General features: G+C 33.2%; 1 protein-coding gene across 1 annotated transcript; it reads left to right on the forward strand.

Annotated features, from left to right (window-relative positions):
- Positions 1 to 1,165: 1,165 nt before the first annotated feature.
- On the forward strand, positions 1,166 to 10,667 carry LOC110883260. The gene is made up of 9 exons (XM_022131063.1): positions 1,166 to 2,678; positions 4,931 to 5,002; positions 5,089 to 5,289; positions 5,452 to 5,652; positions 5,727 to 5,894; positions 5,998 to 6,439; positions 6,520 to 7,460; positions 7,546 to 8,766; positions 9,004 to 10,667. Exons 1-9 carry the CDS (start codon positions 1,166 to 1,168, stop codon positions 10,665 to 10,667), a joined length of 6,423 nt encoding a protein of 2,140 aa, XP_021986755.1.
- The last annotated feature ends 11,828 nt before the right edge of the window (positions 10,668 to 22,495 follow it).

Consider the following 22,495-nt stretch of genomic DNA (forward strand, 5'->3'; position numbering starts at 1 on the left):
GCTTACGAGCTGATCTAGGCCTAGCATTGGTTCAACTCGTTTACAACCGAGACGATTTCGATTCGACTTTTTTTCAAGCGAGCCACGAACATTTTGAACACCCTAGTTTTCAAAATAACAGACGCTACTTGAAATCCTTAAAATCAATGAATCATATTTTGTTGTTTGAACCCACTTCGTCTTTTGATGCAACAAATTTCAATTAGATGCAATGGAATTTTGATGGTACCCCACTTCCATTTAAGAACAATTAATTGTATATGGTTTTGATAATCGGTTTTGAGGGTATGAAATTGTTTTCTGCAAATCGATTCATGAACCTGATTATTTACTATAAAATATGTTTCTTCAAATCAATTCACAATCTTTTGTGAGAACACTGATTACATAAATCATTACGATCATAGACTTTGTTTCCTTATTATGGATTAAGGAAATAACTCTAAAACTCAATCATAAACAATTTAGTTTTGCACCTAACCAATGGATGAGGCTCAAAACATTTCCACGCTGAAATGGATGAACTTTTTGGGAAGCAGGAGCCATTAGATTAAAAAGGCTATCTGGGAATGTGGTAGTAAAAAGGCGCCCGGCCCCGACGGCTTTACCTTCAAGTTCTTAAAATTCTTTTGGGATATTATCAAAGATGACTTCATCGCCTTTGTCAAGGACTCTGAAGACAAAGGTCTTCTTAGTCATGGATGTAATACCCAAAGTTAAAGACCCGATTTCGCTTAAAAATTATAGGCCCATAAACCTTATCGGGTGCATGTCCAAGCTTATCTCTAAGCTTCTTGCTATTAGAATCAAAACGGTCATTCACAAGCTTGTTGGTCTCGAGCAAACGGCATACATTGAAGGTCGAAACATTCTGGATGGACATCTTATTATGAATGAAACAATCGCTTGGGCAAAGAAGAACAAGTTGAAATGTATGTTATTCAAGGTTGACTTCGACAAAGCATTTGATTCGGTTAGTTGGTCATATCTTGACATGGTGTTGGGTCTCATGGGCTTTGGTGACAAATGGAGGATATGGGTGTCGAGTTGCCTTTGCTCTGGGAAAGCCTCTATTCTTGTTAACGGTTCGCCAACGCATGAATTTGAGTTTAAGTGAGGCGTTAAACAAGGGGATCCGCTTTCCTCGTATCTTTTTATCATTGCTATGGAAGGGTTAAATCAAATTATGAAAAAGACAACGGCGAACAACGTCTTTAAAGGTGTGCAACTTCCGAACCAAGGTCCTATCATTTATCATGTCTTTTACGCCGACGATGTCATCTTCATTGTTGAATGGTGCGAGAATAAATTGTTGAATCTTGCTAGGATTCTTCGTTGTTTTCATCTAGCTTTGGGTCTTAAAGTGAATTTTGTTAAGAGTAAGGTGTTGGGTATTCGTGTTGCGGAGCCGGAGGTTAATAGATTAGCGTCCATCCTCAGTTGTGAAGCCGTGTCCTTTCCCTTCATTTTCCTTGGCTTACCGGTGGGCGCAAATATGACGCTAACTAAAAAGTGGATTCCTATAGTAGAGCAGCTAAAGTCGAGATTGAGCTCATGGAAGGCTTCTTGCCTTTCTTTTGGTGAGAGGCTCACTTTGGTGAAAGCCGTGCTTGGTTCTGTCCCGGTATATTTTCTGTCTATGTTCAAGGCGCCTATTAAAACCATTGAGGCCTTAGAAAAGATTAGAAGAAGATTTTTGTGGGGAGGTGCAATTGACAAGAATAAGATTAGTTGGGTAGCTTGGCGTAAGATTACTATGCCACAATCTTATGGCGGGCTTAGTGTTGGAGGGCTTCGGATTATGAATTTAGCCCTCCCATGGAAGTGGTGGTGGAGGTGGAGAATTGATTCTGAAGCTCTGTGGCACACTTGTATATCCGCCATACATAAGGTCAATTCTATTGATGATGGTAGAATGGCCAGCAACTTAGTCTCAGGTACATGGCTCACTATCTCGAAGATTGGTAATGATTTGGTTGATGTGGGTGTGGACCCGAGGTGCATGATCGTTCGATCGGTGCGTAGGGGTAACCTCACTAGTTTTTGGTACGATTCCTGGGTGTGTAGGTTCCTGCTGAAATCTATCTTTCCTAGATTGTATGACTTGGAATCCAAGAAGAAGTGTCTCGTGAAAGACCAGGTGACTTGTGACTCGGATGGGACGTTTTTTCCGACTTGGAAGTGGAAGAAACTGAGGCTCTCTGAGGTAGAGTTAGAAGAGATTTCTGATCTGGAAGATTTGTTAAGTATATTCCCCTTTGGCCCAGATTCGGATACTTGGAAGTGGAGGGATGACAACATCAATGGCTTCTCGGTAAAATCTGCGAGAAAGGTGATCGAGCTCGCGCTTTATGGTTCAGAAAAAAAGATTTGTGAATGGGTGAATTGGGTTCCGCTTAAAATAAATTGTTTCGTTTGGAGGCTCCTCCAAAACAGAGTTCCTGTGGCGGAAAACCTTCAGGCGCGGGGTATTATGTCCATCTCAGTTTACTGCGCAGATTGCACAGGTGTTGGGGAATCTGTGATTCACGCCTTTCTTGACTGCACCTTCGCGAGAGGCGTTTGGAGGAGGGTATCCATGTGGACGTCTTGGGACTTCACAGGCTTTGACAACTTGGTTCAGATGCATGATCTGATTGTGAAGGAGGTCCATGGCAGGAAGAGAAACACTTTGCTGTGTATTATGTATTCCACTCTTTGGTTGATTTGGAAAGCACGAAACGCCAAGATTTTTAGAGGCATAAACAGATCAGTTGACAGACTGTATGACGAGTTGTTACCCTCCTTGTTCAATTGGGTCAAAAACAAATCGAAAATCACTTACTGGAACCGGAGCATTTGGGTCTCTGACCCTCTAAATGTATTGTAACTGTTTTTCTCTTTGTTTTGTACCTTTGTTGTCTTTTTTTCTTGTATCTCCAGCTCTTCTCTTCGCTGGTTTTTTCTTTGTTATAATATGTTGTTCCAAAAAAAAAGTTAATTTAGGTTTTGGTTAATCGGTTATCAGTTAATGCAATTTTTGGTTGATTTCAGTTTAGTTTCGTCTGTTTTAGTTCGGTTTCGGTTAACGATTTAGTAAAATTGCTAACGCCTAAACATTGCTAATCTATACTATAGTAATAGTATACTCAAAATTAAGAGAATAAAAAAATATTGATGTACGAAAAAGTTAGGAATGTTTAAAAATCGTGAAGATAATTAGTTTTTCATAATGGTATAAAATGTAACTAATAATAAATTCAATCATAATTTGGTTAAAAATGAGGGATTAAAATGTAAGTAGTGTTTAAAAAACTAAATTACCCTCATTTTAAGGTTGTTCATTATGCATTAATGGAAAAAAGCTCGGTGTCTTAAAATGTCTCACTCATGCATTATAATATATTAAATGTCATTTTTAATATATTAAAATATATATTAAAGAAGAGTTAAATGTCATTTTAGTCCCTGTGGTTTGGATCATTTTTCCAGTTTAGTCCAAAGGTTTCATTTTTTGCCTGTGGGTCCAAAAAGGTTTCACCGTTGTCATTTTAGTCCACTGGTTTAACTTCATCCATTTTTTCTGTTAACGAGAAGGGCAATTCGGTCATTTTATATGGTCGAATTGTCTTTCTAGTTAACAGAATTACATATAAAATGACCGAATTATCCTTCTCGGTAATTGAAAAAATGGATGAAGTTAACTCAGTGGACTAAGATGCAATAGTAAAACCTTTTTAGACCCACATGCGAAAAATGAAACCTTTGGACTAAACTGACAAAATAGACCAAACCACATGGACTAAAATGTCATTTTAACTCTTAAAAGAATTATGAATATTTTTAAAATTCAAATTTTCTTTTATGTCTTTTTTGTTATGTAATGTTTGATTTTTGTAATACGAACTAAAAATATAGTTTAGTATAAAACAAAATTGATTAGACCATGTGTAGGCTTGACGTTTTAACCCCTTATTTGGTCATTGTCCGACATGTGACATCCTAGTAAGCAAAGAGGAATTATGAGGCTTGAAGTTAAAAATGATTGTAGTGGTATAATGTCTCATAATGCCTTAACAATGATTACCCAATTATTAGAAAAATGAAACAATTAATATTTCATGAAATACTTGGAAATTTCCTATTGGCCAAAACAAAAGCTCTCCGGCGTTTTAAAGGAAACGCCCAACCAACTTTTTGAAGGAAAACATCCCGGGGGCCGGTGTACATGGGCTTGATGGGGCGTTTTGGGGCCTAAAAAGCCCAAATCCTCTACCACTAGGAATGGTCTTACTAGATATTGAAATGCAAGCATCGATGTCAAAGTTTTTTTTTATCAATAAAAGCTTCATGCATAGTAAATTACTCTTTAAAATCCATAAAACATCGTTGTTGCTGAGATAAAGAAGTAGAAGGGTGGTAAAGTAGTTGTATAAAAAACAAAACTGAATCTTCCTATATAATAAAGGAAAAGTTTAACTGGACACGTGTCAGCATTACAAGCCCCCCATTCCTTCTTCCCACGTGTCGTCTTCCCCTTTTTTTCTTTTTTCTTTAACCCCTAAATACTTATTTGACCGGAGATAATACGTCGCTTTCTCTCTTTCCTGCAGGTCAATACCTCACACGCGCTCATAACCTTCTTTCCCTTTTCTTCTCTTCTTCTTCTTCCTTCCATTCTTCAACCTTCTGTATGTATTCCACTTCCAGCTAGGTTTCAAAAAAACCCAAAAGATCCATTATGTATCATTTTATTATTGACATGTATAGATTCTTTACCGGTGTCTACAACCAAAATAAATGAACACAAGTTTAGAATCTCAAAGATAATATCTCCAAAATTAGAAATCATTGTTATTTTAATGTAAACGTTAATTACTAATATGATTCCTCTTGCTCAAAGTTAGGATATATAATTTTTAAATTAACTACTTTTTTATTATTTTCACAGATATGCATCATTATTCCAACATAAATACAACACCATTGTCAAATATTACTACAATGTCTATTAACACTCATCGTAAGTTATTTGTTTAATGATTTATAATATTATTTTTTCAAGTAATTTCCTATATCTTATAGTTATAATATTATCTTTTTGTATAGGTTTAAACACAGATACTACCAAGTCTGAGAGTCAGGACAGGAGAAAATTACGAAAACTGTATTTGGATTCAAGAAAGGCTAAAAACTGTTCTGTTGCAGATCATGTTTTTAATAACAAAGAGAATGTCATCAAAAATTCACTATCTTTTAGTAATTGTACCAATGGAAGTATGAGAAGCCCTTTCTCTGACATTACATCAGGTACTATATTAAAATTCTTTTCCCCATAGCACGTACAAATATATTCTTAACGTAATTTTATTTTCATTATCATAGATATGGCCGGTTTTTTTAATGATTTATAATATTATTTTTTCAAGTAATTTCCTATATCTTATAATTATAATATTATCTTTTGTATAGGTTTAAACACAGACACTACCAAGTCTGAGAGTCAGCAAAGGAGAAAGTTACGAAAATTGTATTTGGATTCAAGAAAGGCTAAAAACTGTTCTATTGCAGATCATGTTTTTAATAACAAAGAGAATGTCATCAAAAATTCACTATCTTTTAGTAATTGTACCAATGGAAGTATGAGAAGCCCTTTCTCTGACATTACATCAGGTACTATATTAAAATTCTTTCCCCACAGCACGTACAAATATATTCTTAACGTAATTTTATTTTCATTATCATAGATATGGCTGGTTACAGAAACAGAAATAATTCCATGGACATTTGTAACAGTCAACATAGGCAAAATTTAAGCAAGAGTATTTTTGATGAAAGAAATTTGAATGACTTTTCCATTGAACAAGTTCATGAATGTGATATTAAAAAAGACGAATTTGTCGGCATTTCAAAAGGTACATGTTACATTAATATATAGTGTACAATTAATATTAATTGTAATTTGCATCCAACTTTAAAAATTCTAATTACAAGTATTTTTAAAATAATTTTCAACAGATTACGTTGATCACTTTGATCAGAATGTCACTTGCGAAATATGCCAAGCAAAATTATGGGGTGACGAAGCTCGTAGAATGAGTACAAAAAGCCAATTAAATTCAAGTTATTCAATGTGTTGTGCATATGGTAAAGTTCAACTTCCTAACATGAAGGAACCACCTTCGAGTTATCAGTGTCTTTTTAATTCTTTAGATTCAAAAAGCAAGGCATTCCTGAAGAACATCCGTCGATACAATTCCATGTTCTCATTTACGTCCATTGGTGGAAAAGTTGATTCTACCATTAATAGAGGCAATGCTCCTTATATATTCAGATTAGGTGGTCAGAATTACCATAGAATGGGAAGTCTTCTACCAGAAGATGGATCTAAACCAAAATTCTCCCAGCTTTATATATACGACACTGACAATGAAGTTTCAAATAGACAAGCCATTTTTGGGTACGTATTCAATGTTACCATTACATTTGTTAAGAATGTGTTATATTTTGAAATAAACCTGAATGTGTTTATTTTTTTAGTGAATCTAGTAAAGCTTCTTCATCAACATCCCGGGATCTTGATCTTCAAGTTATACAACATATACAGAATATGTTAGACTCGGAGAATGTTTTGGTTAAAACATATCGGATTGTAAGAGATTTTTTTAAAGAAAACTTCCAGGCTAACCTAAAGTTGCGGCTCATTGGAAGAAGGCAACAAGATGGAAGAACATACAACTTACCAACCGCTTCTGAAGTGGCAGCTTTAATTGTTGGTGACATTGGCGATTCCTTAGAAAATAGAGATATTATTGTTGAAACGAAATCTTGTGGTCTACAACGTATTAGTGAGTTACATCCCTCGTATCTTGCTCTCCAGTATCCTCTTTTGTTTCCTTATGGTGATGATTGCTACAGAATTGACATTCCTCATAGAGGTGTTACTCCTTCGACATCAACCAAACGAACATATGTCACTATGAGAGAATTCTTTGCATACAGGATACAAGACAGGCAAGGTGTTTTTTCATTAATTCTAAATTCACGTCGCCTATTTCAACAATTCTTAGTTGATGCGTATACCATGATTGAAACTGAGAGACTAAATTACATACGTCATCAACAGAAGGTTCTAAGATGTGATACTTATGAGAACCTTTCCAATTTACGTAACCATGGTGATATAAATGTATCCACCACTGGAAAGCGTGTCATATTGCCTTCGTCATTTACTGGAGGTGCTCGGTATATGATGCAGAACTATTTAGATGCAATGTCTCTATGTAAGTGGTATGGATATCCAGATTTTTTTATAACAGTAACATGTAATCCGAAATGGCCTGAAATTAAAAGATTTCTTAAGGACAGCAATTTAAGTCCTGAAGACCGGCCTGATATCCTATCTAGATTGTTTAAAATCAAGCTCAATGCTTTGATTAAAGACTTGAAGGAGAAGTCATTACTTGGCAAAGTGTCAGCAGGTATTCACTATGAAGACTAATTTTTTATGGATATTTAAAATTTAAATACAAACATTTAATAGCTTATTTTCTTTCATTTTTGTAGTTGTTTATACTGTGGAGTTTCAGAAGCGTGGGTTGCCGCATGCGCATATATGTTTATTTATGCATCCCGATCACAAGTTTCCAACTGTTGAACACATTGATCCCCTCATTTCCGCTGAAATTCCTGACAAAAACGATGATCCAGAGTTGTATACTCTTGTCAGTGATTTCATGATTCATGGTCCTTGTGGTGATGACAACATCAACTGTCCATGCATGGTAGATAATAAGTGTTCGAAGGGCTTTCCAAAGAAATTTCGTGATCATACATCTATCGATAGGGATGGTTTTCCTCTCTATAGAAGAAGAGATTCAGGAACATTTGTTGAAAAATCTGGAGTTAAGTTAGATAACAGAAGTGTTGTTCCTTACAACAAAACACTTTTGAAGAGATATCAGTCCCACATCAATGTTGAATGGTGCAATCAGGCCGGATCTATAAAGTATTTGTTTAAATATATCAACAAAGGTCCTGATCGGGTTACCGTTTCCATTGTTGAAAGTAACACATCAAACGAACCTGACCCGCCGGTGGATGAAATCAAAAAATACTATGATTGTCGATATTTGTCTGCATGTGAGGCATCATGGCGTATATTCGCTTATGATGTTCACTATAGGTATCCTGCTGTTATTCGTCTCCCATTTCATCTTCCGAACCAACAAAATGTCGTATATGGTGAAGAAGATGATATTGATCAAGTCCTCAACAGGCCGTCAATGAATTCTTCAATGTTTTCATCTTGGATGGATTGTAATCAAAGTGATGACGTGGCCCGAGAGCTTACTTACGTTGAATTCCCTACAAAGTTTGTGTGGAAAAAGGATGAACGGTGTTGGAAACGAAGGAAAACTACTGGTTTTTCAATTGGAAGAATTCATGCTGTTTCTCCTACTCTTGGCGAGGCTTATTTTTTGAGGATTCTTTTAAACAAAGTTAAAGGTCCCCGATCCTTTGATGATATCCTCACTGTAAATGGTCGTAAATTTAATACCTTTAGAGAAGCATGTTATGCTCACGGTCTATTAGATGATGATATGGAATATATAGAAGCTATCCAAGAAGCAAGTCATTCAGGCTCTGGTTTTTATCTTCGCACATTGTTTGCTACGATGTTGACGTGTCACACTCTGTCTTTGCCGGAACGTGTATGGCAAAAAACATGGGAATTATTATCAGATGGCATCCTTTATAAACAACGACTTATTTTAAAGGCTCCAGGTATAAGTACTTTATAATAATTATTATTTTTTAGGTTTATTTATAATCTTTATGTTTATAATTCCCATTCACATATATTTATATATATAATAATATATATACTTCTTTGAATAAAATTTAAATCACGTTAAAATGTTATATTTTATCCAATCACTTCTTTTAGATTATAACAAATATTTGTTTCTTATACATTGGACTATGTTAATCTAAAAATATATCTTTAATGTGTTATTTCAGATTTATGCCTTACTGATGATCAAGTTAAAAATCTCACATTGTACGAGATTGAGAAGATTTTAATTCGTAATAATTCCAGCTTACGAAATTTTAATACAATGCCTTACCCTGATCATGAGTTGATTTCTACTTCAAATAATCGTTTGATTACTGAAGAGCTGGATTATGACAGAATTGATCTTCAAGAGGAGTTTGAGAACCTTTTAGTTTCATTAACCGATGAACAAAGATTTATTTATAATGATATCATGAACGCCGTTGAAGACAACAAAGGTGGTGTTTTTTTTGTTTACGGTTATGGAGGCACCGGTAAAACATTTCTTTGGAAAACTTTATCTGCATCTCTAAGATCGAAAGGGGAAATTGTTTTAAATGTTGCCTCAAGTGGGATTGCATCTTTGCTTCTTACAGGAGGTAGGACAGCTCACTCTCGATTTCTCATTCCGATTAATCTGACCGAAGACTCAATTTGTCCTATAATCCCTAACAGTGATGTTGCAAATCTATTAAAGAAAACATCATTGATTATATGGGACGAAGCACCAATGATACACAGACATGGTTTTGAAGCTTTGGATAGAACTTTAAAAGATATATTGAAATGTGATGGTTCTCATAATTCCGAAAGTCCATTTGGAGGTAAAACAATCGTATTTGGTGGAGATTTCCGACAAACTCTTCCTGTCATTCAAGGTGGTACTAGACAAGACATTGTTAATGCTTCGTTGACTTCTTCGTACATATGGGACCATTGCAAAGTACTCACTTTAACCAAGAACATGAGATTGAGTGCAGGAAATGGAATGCATGATGTCGAGCAAACACAAATCTTTGCTCAGTGGTTGTTGGATTTGGGTGAAGGGAAACTAGGCGGATCTAACGATGGTGATGCGATTATAGACATACCCGATGATCTTTTAATCATGGATTCCGCTGATCCAATTTCAAGTCTTATAGATTTTGTTTATCCTTCTCTTCTTGAAAATTACCAAAATTCCGGCTTTTACCAAGAAAGAGCCATTCTTGCACCGACGAATGAAGTTGTTGATGAAATTAATTCTCAGTTGTTGTTGATGTTCCCAGGAGATTCCAAGGAATACCTAAGTTCGGATAGTATTTGTGAGACAGAAAATCTACAGGATGGTTTTGATCAAAGTTTATACTCTCCTGACGTACTAAATGGTCTTAAGATCTCAGGTGTTCCAAATCACAAATTAGTACTAAAGGTCGGTGTTCCCATCATGCTCCTCCGAAATATTGATCAAAAAAATGGATTGTGCAACGGAACTCGCTTAAAGGTAATATCACTTGGAAATCGTGTTATTGAAGCAGAAGTGATATCTGGAAGCAACATTGGTGCTCGAATTTTTGTTCCTAGAATTGGTATAATACCGTCGGATAAGAAGGTTCCTTTTAGATTCCAAAGAAGACAGTTTCCTGTTGCTTTATGCTTCGCTATGACAATTAATAAAAGTCAAGGGCAGTCATTATCCAGAGTTGGTTTGTTTTTGAAAAATCCAGTATTTTCTCATGGTCAACTTTACGTGGCTTTGTCGAGAGTCAAGAGCAGAGACGGACTCAAATTATCAATTCTTGATAATGATGGTAACCTTACTAATAGGACATCTAATGTTGTATACAAAGAAGTTTTTACTTACTTGTAATTTGTATTGGTATTTCTATATGTATTTTGTTTTGTTATCAAAAGCATAGTTTTGATATATTATTGTTTCATAGCATAACACATATTACTACAATCGATTAGTGACATAAACGATTACAAGCTAAACATATGTATAATAATTAGACAAAAATGAAGTGGTACCAAAATTCGTCATATATTATAGGCAACACCATGATAAAACTAAATTAATTCATTTTATAGATATAAATTTTTTTTAACACAACTCATACCCCGTCAAACATGTGTCAGTAAGGTCTGTCAAACATGTGACTTACTATGTGAAGTTATTATTTTATAGATATAGATTTTTTTAACACAACCCATAACCCGTGAAACTCACGGGTATATAACCTAGTATTAAAATAAATGCAAAACGTAATGTTAGATATTCAAATGCAAGCATTACAATAGCAAAAAAAAAAAAAAAAAAAAAAATCAATAAAAGCTACTTGCATAATAAATTACTCTTTAAAATAATAAAACATCGTTATAGCTGAATAAAGAAATAAAAGGGTGGTTAACTATTAACAATTAAAAATCTGAAAAAAGAAACTTTTTATGATCAAAATGAGTTCTAGTTGAAGCTTACTGTTTTAGAAAGAAAAAAAAGAATATCAAATGGTTTACCCGATATTTGTTTTTATGGCTGTTAGTGGCGACAGTGGGTGAAGTTAGGGGTTGCACGGTTCGGTTTTTAAAAACTATTCGGTTTTGTTTTTCGGTTTTAACAATGGTTTGGTTTGGTTTTTCAGTTTTTGAAACAAATTACGTAAGATTCAAAGATAAAAAAAAAGTATAATTTAAAGTTTAATAATTTTTCTTAGATGTTTACATTTAAGTTAATATATTTAGTCTTTCTAAATAATATTTCACATAAACCTAAACTTCTAATCTATTTTAATGCTTCTCCAAAGTTTTATTAAAATGTTTTTATATAAATACTTTAAAAATCGCTTAATTTTTATGTTAAATTTTGTTATTTCTTATAGACAATGGATATAAATCATTTAATGATACATAAACATGTTAATGTTCTTATTATAAATATTTAACGATCATTAATAAAATTAATAATTCTTAGTAACATGGGTTAAACACTTAAACAACTTAAACTTAAACATAAAAATATATGGATTGGGACTATTGTTACTTATCGGTTCAATTATTTTCGGCTATTGAAAATGGTTATCCGAAAACCGAACCGAAATTTCCGGTTATTAAAAATCCGAAAACCGAACCGTTCGGTTTTTGTTTCGGTTTGGTTATTTTGGTTCGGATTTTTCAGTTATTTCGGTTTTATGCTCACTCCTAGGTGAAGTTTTCGACTGTGATAATAGGGGTGTTGCAGACAATGGTTATGCGTGATAGTCACTCAATTCCACTCGTTCAAGTCAAGATTCTTTTTGTTAAAATAACTTACTTTGAACCATTGCATGACAAATAGGTCCAAATCAACCCACTTGACACACATAATTAATCTTAGTCAAGTTATTTCTCAAAAAAATGAATTATTATCATCATGTATAAATGTATTAATAAACTATAAACAAAGCCCAAAATAAATATGTAATTACATCTTAGATTACAATCATCATATAGCAACTTTAACTTATATACCCACACTGGTCATCTCCCACATATAAATGAATATTTAACCATCAACATATTTTCCTACTTTTTAAAAAAATATAATTTTTTTTTTCAATACACTAAATCCCTTCTTGTGTCACTAGTATTAGCTTTTAGGCCAGAGAGTGTGGAGGCGTCACCCATGCTACCTCACATTCTATAGCGCCACCACCCCACACCCTCTAATTTACGGTGGGGAGCCATTGATGAGGCTCCAGCATGATAACGAGCGTTTTTGGCTTGATTGAGGTAAGTTGGTCAAGATAAGGGGGCGCTATAGGCATTGAGGGGGCTTTATTCCACACCCTGCAAGTTAAGGGAGGGCGTGATAAATCCCCCTGACTGACGTGGATCCTACGTGGCGCTGACGTGTCCTGATAAAGCCCCTAGGAGCTTTATCCCACACCTCATAGCCTTATTGCGTGAATAAACCCGGGAACCAATACCAGGCCTATAGCCCTATATGGCTATATGTATATCTCATATTAAATGGGCTAAGATTTTGCTTCGCTTGTTAATATTTGGGCTCTGTGAGCTTGAGCAGCCCACAAAGAACCAGGCCCGGCTATGCAACTAACAAATATATGCTACAACATTAACATTTACATTACCCTACTATACAAAACCAAGTTTGGGGGAATAGTGCCACACAGCTATACAAAACCAAGTTTGGGGGAATAGTGCCACACAGCTGTGTGGCACTTCCCCATTGGACCAACTTTTTTTTATTTTATTTTCCCTCCAGTTTAAAATTACGCTTTCCTCCTTTATTTAAAATTATGTTTTTGCCCCCAGCTCAAAATAAAATTATAATTTTGTCCCTAGCTCAAAATTACGCTTTTGCCCTCCGTTCAAAAACTCACTTTTAATTTTGTTCCCAGTTTCAAATTATGGTTTCGCCCTCCGTTTAATATTACGTTTTTGCACCCACTTCAAAATAAATTGTTCCCCTTTTCTCTAGCTCAAAATTACGATTCTGCCCTCAGCTCAAAATTACGTTTTTGCCCACAGTTCAAAATAAAATTATATTTTTCCCTTAGCTCAAAATTATGATTTTGCTCTCAGTTTAAATTTATGATTTCGCCTCCAGTTTAAATATAATTTTTGAGCTGCGGGCAAAAACGTAATTTTATTTTGAGCTGGGACAAAATCGTAAATTATAAAAAATGTAATTTTATTTTGCCCCAAACTAAAAATGACGATTTTGCATTTTCGCCCCGTTTCAAAAATTATGATTTCGCCTTCGGTTTAAAATTATGTTTTTGCCCAGTTCAAAATAAAACTATGCTTTTGCCCCCTATTCAAAATTACGATTTTGCCCTCAGTTCAAAATTTTGATTTTGCTCCAGTTCAAATTAAAAATATAGTTTTGTCCCCAGCTTAAAATTACGATTTTGTGCTTAGTGCAAAGTTATATTACAATTTTGTCTCCGGTTCAAATTTATAGTATTGCCATCACTTTAATTTTTGCCAAATTACGATTTTACCCAAGTCAACAAATACAACTTTGCCCTTAGTTCAAATTACAGTATTGCTATCGTTTTACTTTTTTTTAGCAAAAGTATAAAAGTGTTTTTTTATTAGTTGACTGGATTTAATTTTTTTCCATGTCAAGGAGCTTCCTAAAACTCGCTCATTAATCCTTACAAACTACATTTTTGCCCTGAGCTCAAAACTACGGTCTTGTCATCGTTTTTATTTTTTTTCCTTAACAAAACTATAATAGTGTTTTTTCAATTGATTGAGAATTATTCGGCCATCGTCCCGCAACGCGGGCGGTGGCATTAACTAGTACGTATACAAACACAAGTTGAGGGAATAGTGCTAGGCACGTTGCCTGGCACCTCTCTATTAGTCCACCCATATTTAATTTAATTTTATTTCTAGCTTAAAATTACGGTTTCGTCTTTTGTTTAAAATTACGTTTTCGCCCCTAATTCAAAAATAAATTTATATTTTTGCCCTGGCTAAAAATTTACGCTTTTACCCTTAATTCAAAAACCCATTTCTAATTCTATTCCCAGTTTAAATTTACGGTTACGCCCTTCGTCTAAAATTACGCTCCCTCCCCCTTCAAAATAAAAATATGTTTTTGCCCCTAGCTAAAAATTACGATTTTGCCCACATCTCAAATTCACGTTTTTACCCACAGTTCAAAACAAAATTATATTTTCCCCCATAGCTCAAAATTATGATTTTGCCCTCAGTTTAAAATTATGATTTCGCCCCCAGTTCAAAATATTTTTATGATTTTGTCCTCTATTCAAAATTATGATTTTGCTCCCATTTCAAAAATTACGATTTCTCCCCCAGTTAAAAATTATGATCTTGCCATCGTTTTACTTTTTTTTTTTTTGCAAAACTATAATATTGTTTTATTTTGCTTGGTTGACTCAATGTAACTTTTATCGTTTCAATCAGTTGTCTAACACTCGCTTATTGGTCCTGACAAATTAGTATTTTACCCCCAGCTAAAAATTACAGACCTGTTATTGTTTTAAATTTTTTTAACAAAACTATGGTAGTGTTTTCGTTTAATTGGTTGTCTCAATGTATTTTTTTTAGATCGTGTTATAAGTAATATGTATAAGTAACCTAAAAAATGCATACATGTTATGAAACTAAGAAATATTTGATTTAACGCCCTGCAACGCGGGCGGGCATAGGTGTAATTTTTATTCGTCCAGGCATGCCTGGTACATGCTCATTTGTCCTGAAAATTTACAATTTTGCTCCCAGTTTAAAATTATAGTCTTTTCATCGTTTTAGTTTTTTTTAGTAAAAGTATGGTAGTGTTTTTGTTTTAATTGGTTGACTCGATGTATTTTTTATAGATCATGTTATGAGTAGTATGTACAAGTAACCGAAACACAGACATACATGTTATGAGAGAGAAATATTCGGCTTATTGCCCCGCAACGCGGATGGGGCAAAAACTAGTTTACATACACACCAATTTAAGGTAAACAGTAATTAAAAATAATATTTTCACCGAAACACTTTAAATAATGAACACAGATGAGCACAAACTAATGTTCATGAACACAAATGGTAACAAACAAACACAAACAAACGTTCATCAACAATATATATAATACATTGACACTTATTAAATATTTTATTTGTCGGAATTTTGAAGTATTTAAATAAAATAAGGAAAGCTAAAAATACTAATGAATTATCGAACACAAACAAACATGTTATCGAACGTTCACGAACATAAATGAACGAACGCGCCCTCTGTTCATGTTTGTTCATTTAATTAAACGAACAAAATTTCTTGTTTGTGTTCGTTTGTTTAATAAACGAACGAACACAAACGAACTTCCCGCCGAACAGTTCACGAACTGTTCGCCAAACGTTTGGTTTGTTTGCAGCCCTACACGTCAGCACATGTCAGAAAAATGGCGTGGTGCAAAAAGGGCGGAGTAGGACGAGACGTAAAAATGTGGCGTTATTCGACACGTGGCACACACTTTTTATTAATATTAATATTATTATTATTATATATTTAAAAAATATTTAAATTCTATTAAATTTAACTAAATAAAAACATTAATACTAATTAAAGAAATAACGTTAATAAAAAAACATTACATAATTTAAAAAATAAAAACATTAGATAAGTTAAAAAGAAACAAAACTAAAAAAAACACAAAATAAACTAAAAAACATTAATATTAATACTTATAAGTAAACATTAAACCTAAACATAATTAAACAAAGAATCAAATACGTCATGCCGAAATGTGTTTGAGGTCACGCTTTGTAAGTGTGCATGTAGTTGATGAGTGTGAGTTGTATGATGTCGTCATCCGAAAGGTCACCACCATCATTTTGCACTGCGTTCTGCACCGTCTCAAATCTTTCACTATCCAAACAAATAGTCCTGAAACGCGAAGAAAGTGCATCCACAATTCGGGTGGTGCCACCCCTATGAACACAAAATTGTTGGAAAATCCCAAAACGGACCTGAGCGATTACGAGGCATATAGTGGGCAAGCGCTTTAACCCAAGATTCATACAACGCAATGTCCTCTTCTTCGGTCCATGGAATCGTTGCCATTTTTTAAATTTTTAAGAGAATATGTGAAGAAAGTTGAGAAAAATGAGAGTTGGTAGTAAGGTAAAAATGGTAGAATTTGCTTCATTATTTAGAGGTTATTTTTTTTAAGTTTTTTTTTTAATTTAATCGTTGGGGGGCAATGGCTATAACCCACACCTAACGAAGTGCTGCCACGTCGCCACGTAAAACTCCTCCATGCTGGTGGAATTTCCCCCGCCTCTAACCCCACACCACCGCCGGCTGGTGTGCGTTGTGGAGAGACCACCACGCCAGAATCGCACACCCACTCTTTGTCGTCTTATGCCCTTCCACTATTTTCTTTTCTTTATAACCAATTTCAACCTTTCAAATCAAAAGTCAATGGACTAAAATCCTTCATACACTTGTTTATTTTATACTTTGTATTTGATCCTAATCCATGTTTATATTACTAGTGGGGTGCTCGCGCGATGCGACGGGATACACAAATCTTTTTGTTTGCTGGGTTTTGAGTCTCCATCACCATCGAAACAAAAATTATGTTTAATGGGATTCTAAAACCATTGGCTTTTTCAGTTATACATCAAACCAAAACCTTTGGCATGGCCTAAAATTTTTGCTAAGAAACTAAAATCAAACCTAGGTAAATATATTGCAACTAAATGGAATAAATATTATACCCATTTAATGAAACTAATAAGATTTAACCTCAAATAAGAATATTAAGTCTTTGTAGTAATATACTAGGTTATAACCCCGTGTATTATACGGGTTAAATAAATAAATTTTATATACTAAATAATAAAACAATATATCTTTAAAAACCTCATTTAACGGTTTGAATAAATGTAATTTTATTTATTAAATAATAACAAGTTATATCTATAAGAACAATATTCTACGGGTTGAATAAATGTAATACCAAATAAAAAAGTTATATCTTTAAAACCAGGTGTATTATACGGGTTAAATAAATAAATTTTATATACTAAATAATAAAGCAATATATCTTTAAAAACCTCATTTATTGCACGGGTTGAATAAATGTAATTTTATATACCAAATAATAAAAAAAATTACATCTTTAAAAATATGTGTATTACACGGTTTGAATAAATGTAATTTTCTGTACTAAATAACAAAAAAATATATATCCTTAAAAAACCACGTGTATTGTACGAATTGAATAAATCTAATTTTATACATCAAATAATAAAAAAGTTATATCTTAAAAAACCTCATGTATTACATGGGTCGAGTAAATGTAATTTTGTATAGTGAAAGTAAAAATATTTAATATATTGACACAAAGTTTGGTTTTCGTGATAAAAATAGATTATTCTGTTGTTGCAAAATTTGTTAATGAAGTCTCAATAAATTTAACCATTTATTTAAAACTCCGTAAATGTATAAATGATAAATAATATTAGTCAATTTTATTATAAGTTTCGTAAAATCTATTTGATACCAAACTAAACAAAATGTTCAAATATATAGTTAAGATCAAATTAGATAATTAAGTTTGAATTTGAAGTAAATAGATAAATATAAAAGTAATAACTAATGCAAATAAATAGTATTATAAATGAGAAGAAGATTAAACTAAATAATAATTATTCATAAGATATTAAAATAAATAATATTTAGTAGGAGGGTTATCTATAATTAACTAGAAGAGATTAAACTAAAATAATAATTATCTATAAGAGATGTCCTAATATGATGAAAAGTGTCCCCAAAGTGGTTTCTTTTATTACTAGGTTAGAACCCCGTGTAATACACGGGTTGAATAAATGTAATTTTATATATCAAATAATAAAAAAAATTAAACCTCGTTTATTACACGGGTTGAATAAATGTAATTTTACATACCAAATAATCAGAGCCGTCTCCGAAAACTCTTAAAAAAATCGGGCGACGAAAAGAACTGGGCCCAAAATTATGGTTAAGGGTAAATGAATTACAAAAATAAAACTTAGTGATGGAGCAAAGACTCGAACTTGAGACCTTTACAATATTTTGAGATGGTTTTTGCCGCTACACTGCATAATTAACGGACAAATGTACTAAATATATAATTTAATAAATATATACAAGCTTATAAAGACTTTTCGGGCCCTTTGAAATTTTGGGCCTCGGGCGTCGGCACGGGTTTTCCGGGCCCAAAGCCGGCCCTGCAAATAATAAAAAATTATATCTTTAAAAATATTTTTTATTACATGGGTTGAATAAATGTAATTTTATATATTAAATAATAAAAAGTTATATCTTTAAGAACTCTGTGTATTGTACGGGTTGAGTAAATTTTATTTTATATATTAATAATGAAAAAAGTTACATTTTTAAGAACCTCATTATTGTATGGGTTAAGCACATGTAATTTTATATACCATTCAATAAAAAGTTATATTTTTTTTATCTTTATAAACCCTGTGTATTATAAAACTTTTGGACTAAACTGACAAAATGGCCCAAACCATAGGGACTAAAATGACGTTTAACTCTTTACATTATATTAATTTATATTTAGTGTAGGTTTTTTGTTAATGTCAAGATAAATAATTTTGAAATCTAATAAATATTTCAAAAGATTATATTATCTCCTATACGAATTGTTTAAAGTTAATTTTATAATTATCTTTTAATTAATATTAATTATTTATAATTAAGTAAGAGATAAATATGAAAAAACTAAAAAATAGATGGCTCCAATGAATGACATTTGTCCAAAGTTGTTTTCTTTTATTATATAGTATAGATAGATATAGTAAAGATAAAGATGTGGATAAATATTATACTCATTTAATGAAAATAATATGATTTAACCTCAACTAAAAGTATTAAGTCTTTCTAGGGGGGCGGTTCCCCTAAGAAGCCTATTTTGCCTAAGTTGCCTAAGAAGCAATCTACACCATGTTTTTAAACAACCAATGGACCAGATTAAATCCCTAATATTAAACTAGATAAGTAAACAATTAAAACGCGCGGGGGTATTTTCGCCATAAACAAAAAAATAGTACTGGACAAAAAGGAAAGCAGTTATTGACGATTCAAAACAGTTCTTCTTCACTCTCTCTTAAAACTTCCCAATGGCTAAGAAACGTCCCCTAAAATCGACAATAAGAGAGACGAAAATCGAACAAACAACAACAAAAACAGCATCAACGATGGATTCAGAGAGTACGTTCCATTTTTTTTTTTTTTGCATTTTGGTGTATTCGTTTCAATTTTGTACGGTTTTTCTAAGTTTCTTCGAAATCAAATCGATTACACAGGTTCTAAGAGATCTACAAGAAGCCAGAAGCATAAAGAAACAAAACCTGATGACGATTTCGAAGGTTTGTTAAGGATCTGTAAACGAACAGATTTCTAGGGTTTTAATATGTCTAAACTGATTCATGTTCTGCATTTTATAAAACAGATCCATCGTTGTGTTTTAATGAAATAGTGCTGGTTTATTTTTTGTGCTGGTTTATTTTATGTGCTGGTTTAACCTATGTGCTAGTTTAGTGTTTTAGAAATATCTAGCACAAAGTTGTGGTTGGTTTTCTGGTTTTGAAATCGGTGCTGGTTTAACTTCCGTGCTAGTTTAGTGTTTTTTAAGAAACTAGCACAAAGTTCTAGTTGGTTTTTTGGGTTCCAAATATGTGCTGGTTTACTATCTGTGCTAGTTTACTATCTGTGCTAGTTTATTGCTTTAGAAGAAACTAGCACAAAGGGTTTAGTGTTTTCTAGTAAACTAGCACAAATTCTAGTTGGTTTACCGTCTGTGCTACTTTAGTGTTTTAGAAGAAACTAGCACAAGTGGTTTTTTTGGGTTCCAAATCTGTGCTGGTTTACCGACTGTGCTACTTTTAAATTCAGGAGATATTTTTTGTGTGTGAAAACAGAGTTGTACAATCCCAAACCACTACAAATTGTACAACCAGGAGAACCAATCCCTACTTTTGATAATGAACCTTTGCATCCCATTCCACTAAAAGTTGTAAGACCAACAAAAAAGGAATATTATATGAGTCCGAAATTTTGGAATGAAGTAGCAATCTGGGGGCCAAACTATACCAATCATCCTACTTCTGGTGGTGAACCTTCAGATCCCATAAAAGAAGAGATTGATGAGAAACCTGAAATCTCAGTTGTACAACCCAAAAAAGAAGAAGATGATGAAAAACAAAAGATCCCCATCCTACAACCTAAACATGAAGAAGATGAGGAAAAACCTATAATCTCAGTCAAGAATTTTGGAAGGAAGTAGCAATCTAGCCAGCTCCTGCTATGATCATCATGTTTATGTTGTTTGTTTTAGTTTTCTAATGTTATCAATGCTGTTATGTATTATGATCATGTTTTTCTGAACCTTATGTAACAATGATGTTTTGAATTATAAAAATCATGGTTTATTATGTATTAAATGATCAAAATGGTACTGGTTATTGTTTTTTTAATATATAGTACACTTTATAACTTGTGTTGGTTACTATGTTTCTTCTGAAATTACTTGCAGGCTCATCAGACAGTGACTTCGAACAACCGGAAAAGAAACAAAAAACAGCACTAAAAGTTGTTGCCACAAACGTTGAACCTATACGATCAACACTTTTCAAGGAATTTGATAAGAAAAAAAGAATTAGAATCAGGAACAGCCCAAAAAACCTTGCTGAATTCATGCAAGTGTTATCTGACGAACAGAAAGCAGAAGTAGATAACATGGGATTTGAAAGCATGAAGAACTTTGATATAACAAAAATACCAACTGATCTGGGATACTGGCTCACTAACAATTATGAACCTACAATCAACACACTGAATCTAGGTACACATAATGTAGTGATAACACCTAACCTAGTACAAGAAGTTCTTGGCATACCAATGGGTAAAGTGAAGGTTAAGGAGTTGAGTAAACCATCAATGAGTGATCCAGTTGTTGCAGAGTTTAGAAATCAATTTGAAATTGATGATGAACTGCCAAAAATGCATCATATTATTCATGTTGTGAAAGAACAGAAGGAGAGTGGAAGGCTATTTCAACTGAACTTTCTTGTAATGTTCAACTCAATAATGGCAGAGCTCACACACGGTGGCAACGTCAACATGAAATTCCTTACAACATTGCAACCTGATGTAGATATTAAGGATGTTGACTGGTGCAGCTACGTGATCGACTGCTTGAACAGAAAGACAACAAGCTGGTTCCAATCTAAAGCAGCACCATTACATCGGACCGATAACATTTCTAGTGGTATGTTGTAGTTATCTAAAAATGATTTATATTTATTGTTTTTTATCAAACATAATAACAAAAACTAACTTGTAAATCAATCAGTTGGTTTATGCGCATGATACATACCAAAGAACAAATCCAACACAGAAGATGATACCAGCTGTAATGTATCATAAAAATGATACAATTAAAAAGCTTGGTCCGGTGGTGAAAAGCAATAAAAGAAAGAGAAGTGAAAAAGATGGGAAACCAGCACAGAAACTCACCTTGACAACACAAACACCTACTCAAAAGGTGGTGAAGAGTAAGAAGAAAACAAGTTTGAAAGCAGCAACAACTGGTGAAAAACGAAAGAATTTGAAGGTAAAACTGAAGATAAAGAAAAAAGCACCAGCTGAACAACCTCTATCCACATATCAACAAATCTCAAAGGAAACTGATGAAGCTAGAAATCATTACTTTAGTGACTTCCCAGAATCTCTAGACATTACACAAAGTTTGGACATTCCACAATCCCAGGAAAAACTCTCACAAATTCCACCTACAAATCCAACAAGTGGAGTGGTAATTTCTATTTTATTGTGTTTATCTGTAGTATTACTGAAAAAAGTGCCGGTTTAGATGGTTATTGAAAAAATGTGCTACTTTTATGACATTTGTTAAAAAATGTGTTACTTTTATGACATTTAGTGTTTGGAATGTTAAATTGTGCTAGTTTATACCTAGTATATGTTAGTTTAATGTTAGAATTTGGAATGTGAAATTGTGCTGATTTATGTGCTAAAGTGTGCTGGTTTAAATGGATTATAAAACTGTGCTAGTTTGAAATGTGCTACTTTTATTGTAAACTTTTATCATGTGTATGTAAAAATAAAAATGGAAAATGTGCTACTTTTACAATTTGTGCTACTTT

Source organism: Helianthus annuus, chromosome 10 (genome assembly GCF_002127325.2).
Source record: "Helianthus annuus cultivar XRQ/B chromosome 10, HanXRQr2.0-SUNRISE, whole genome shotgun sequence".
Lineage (NCBI taxonomy): Eukaryota > Viridiplantae > Streptophyta > Magnoliopsida > Asterales > Asteraceae > Helianthus > Helianthus annuus.

Excerpts from the sequence above, each read along its gene's own strand:
- LOC110883260 (XM_022131063.1), top strand. The coding sequence starts at position 1,166 with ATGGAAGGGTTAAATCAAATTATGAAAAAGACAACGGCGAACAACGTC. Across the intron at positions 5,653-5,726 it reads TTTCTCTGACATTACATCAG|ATATGGCTGGTTACAGAAAC; the intron begins GTACTATATTAA and ends TCATTATCATAG. Across the intron at positions 7,461-7,545 it reads ACTTGGCAAAGTGTCAGCAG|TTGTTTATACTGTGGAGTTT; the intron begins GTATTCACTATG and ends TCATTTTTGTAG.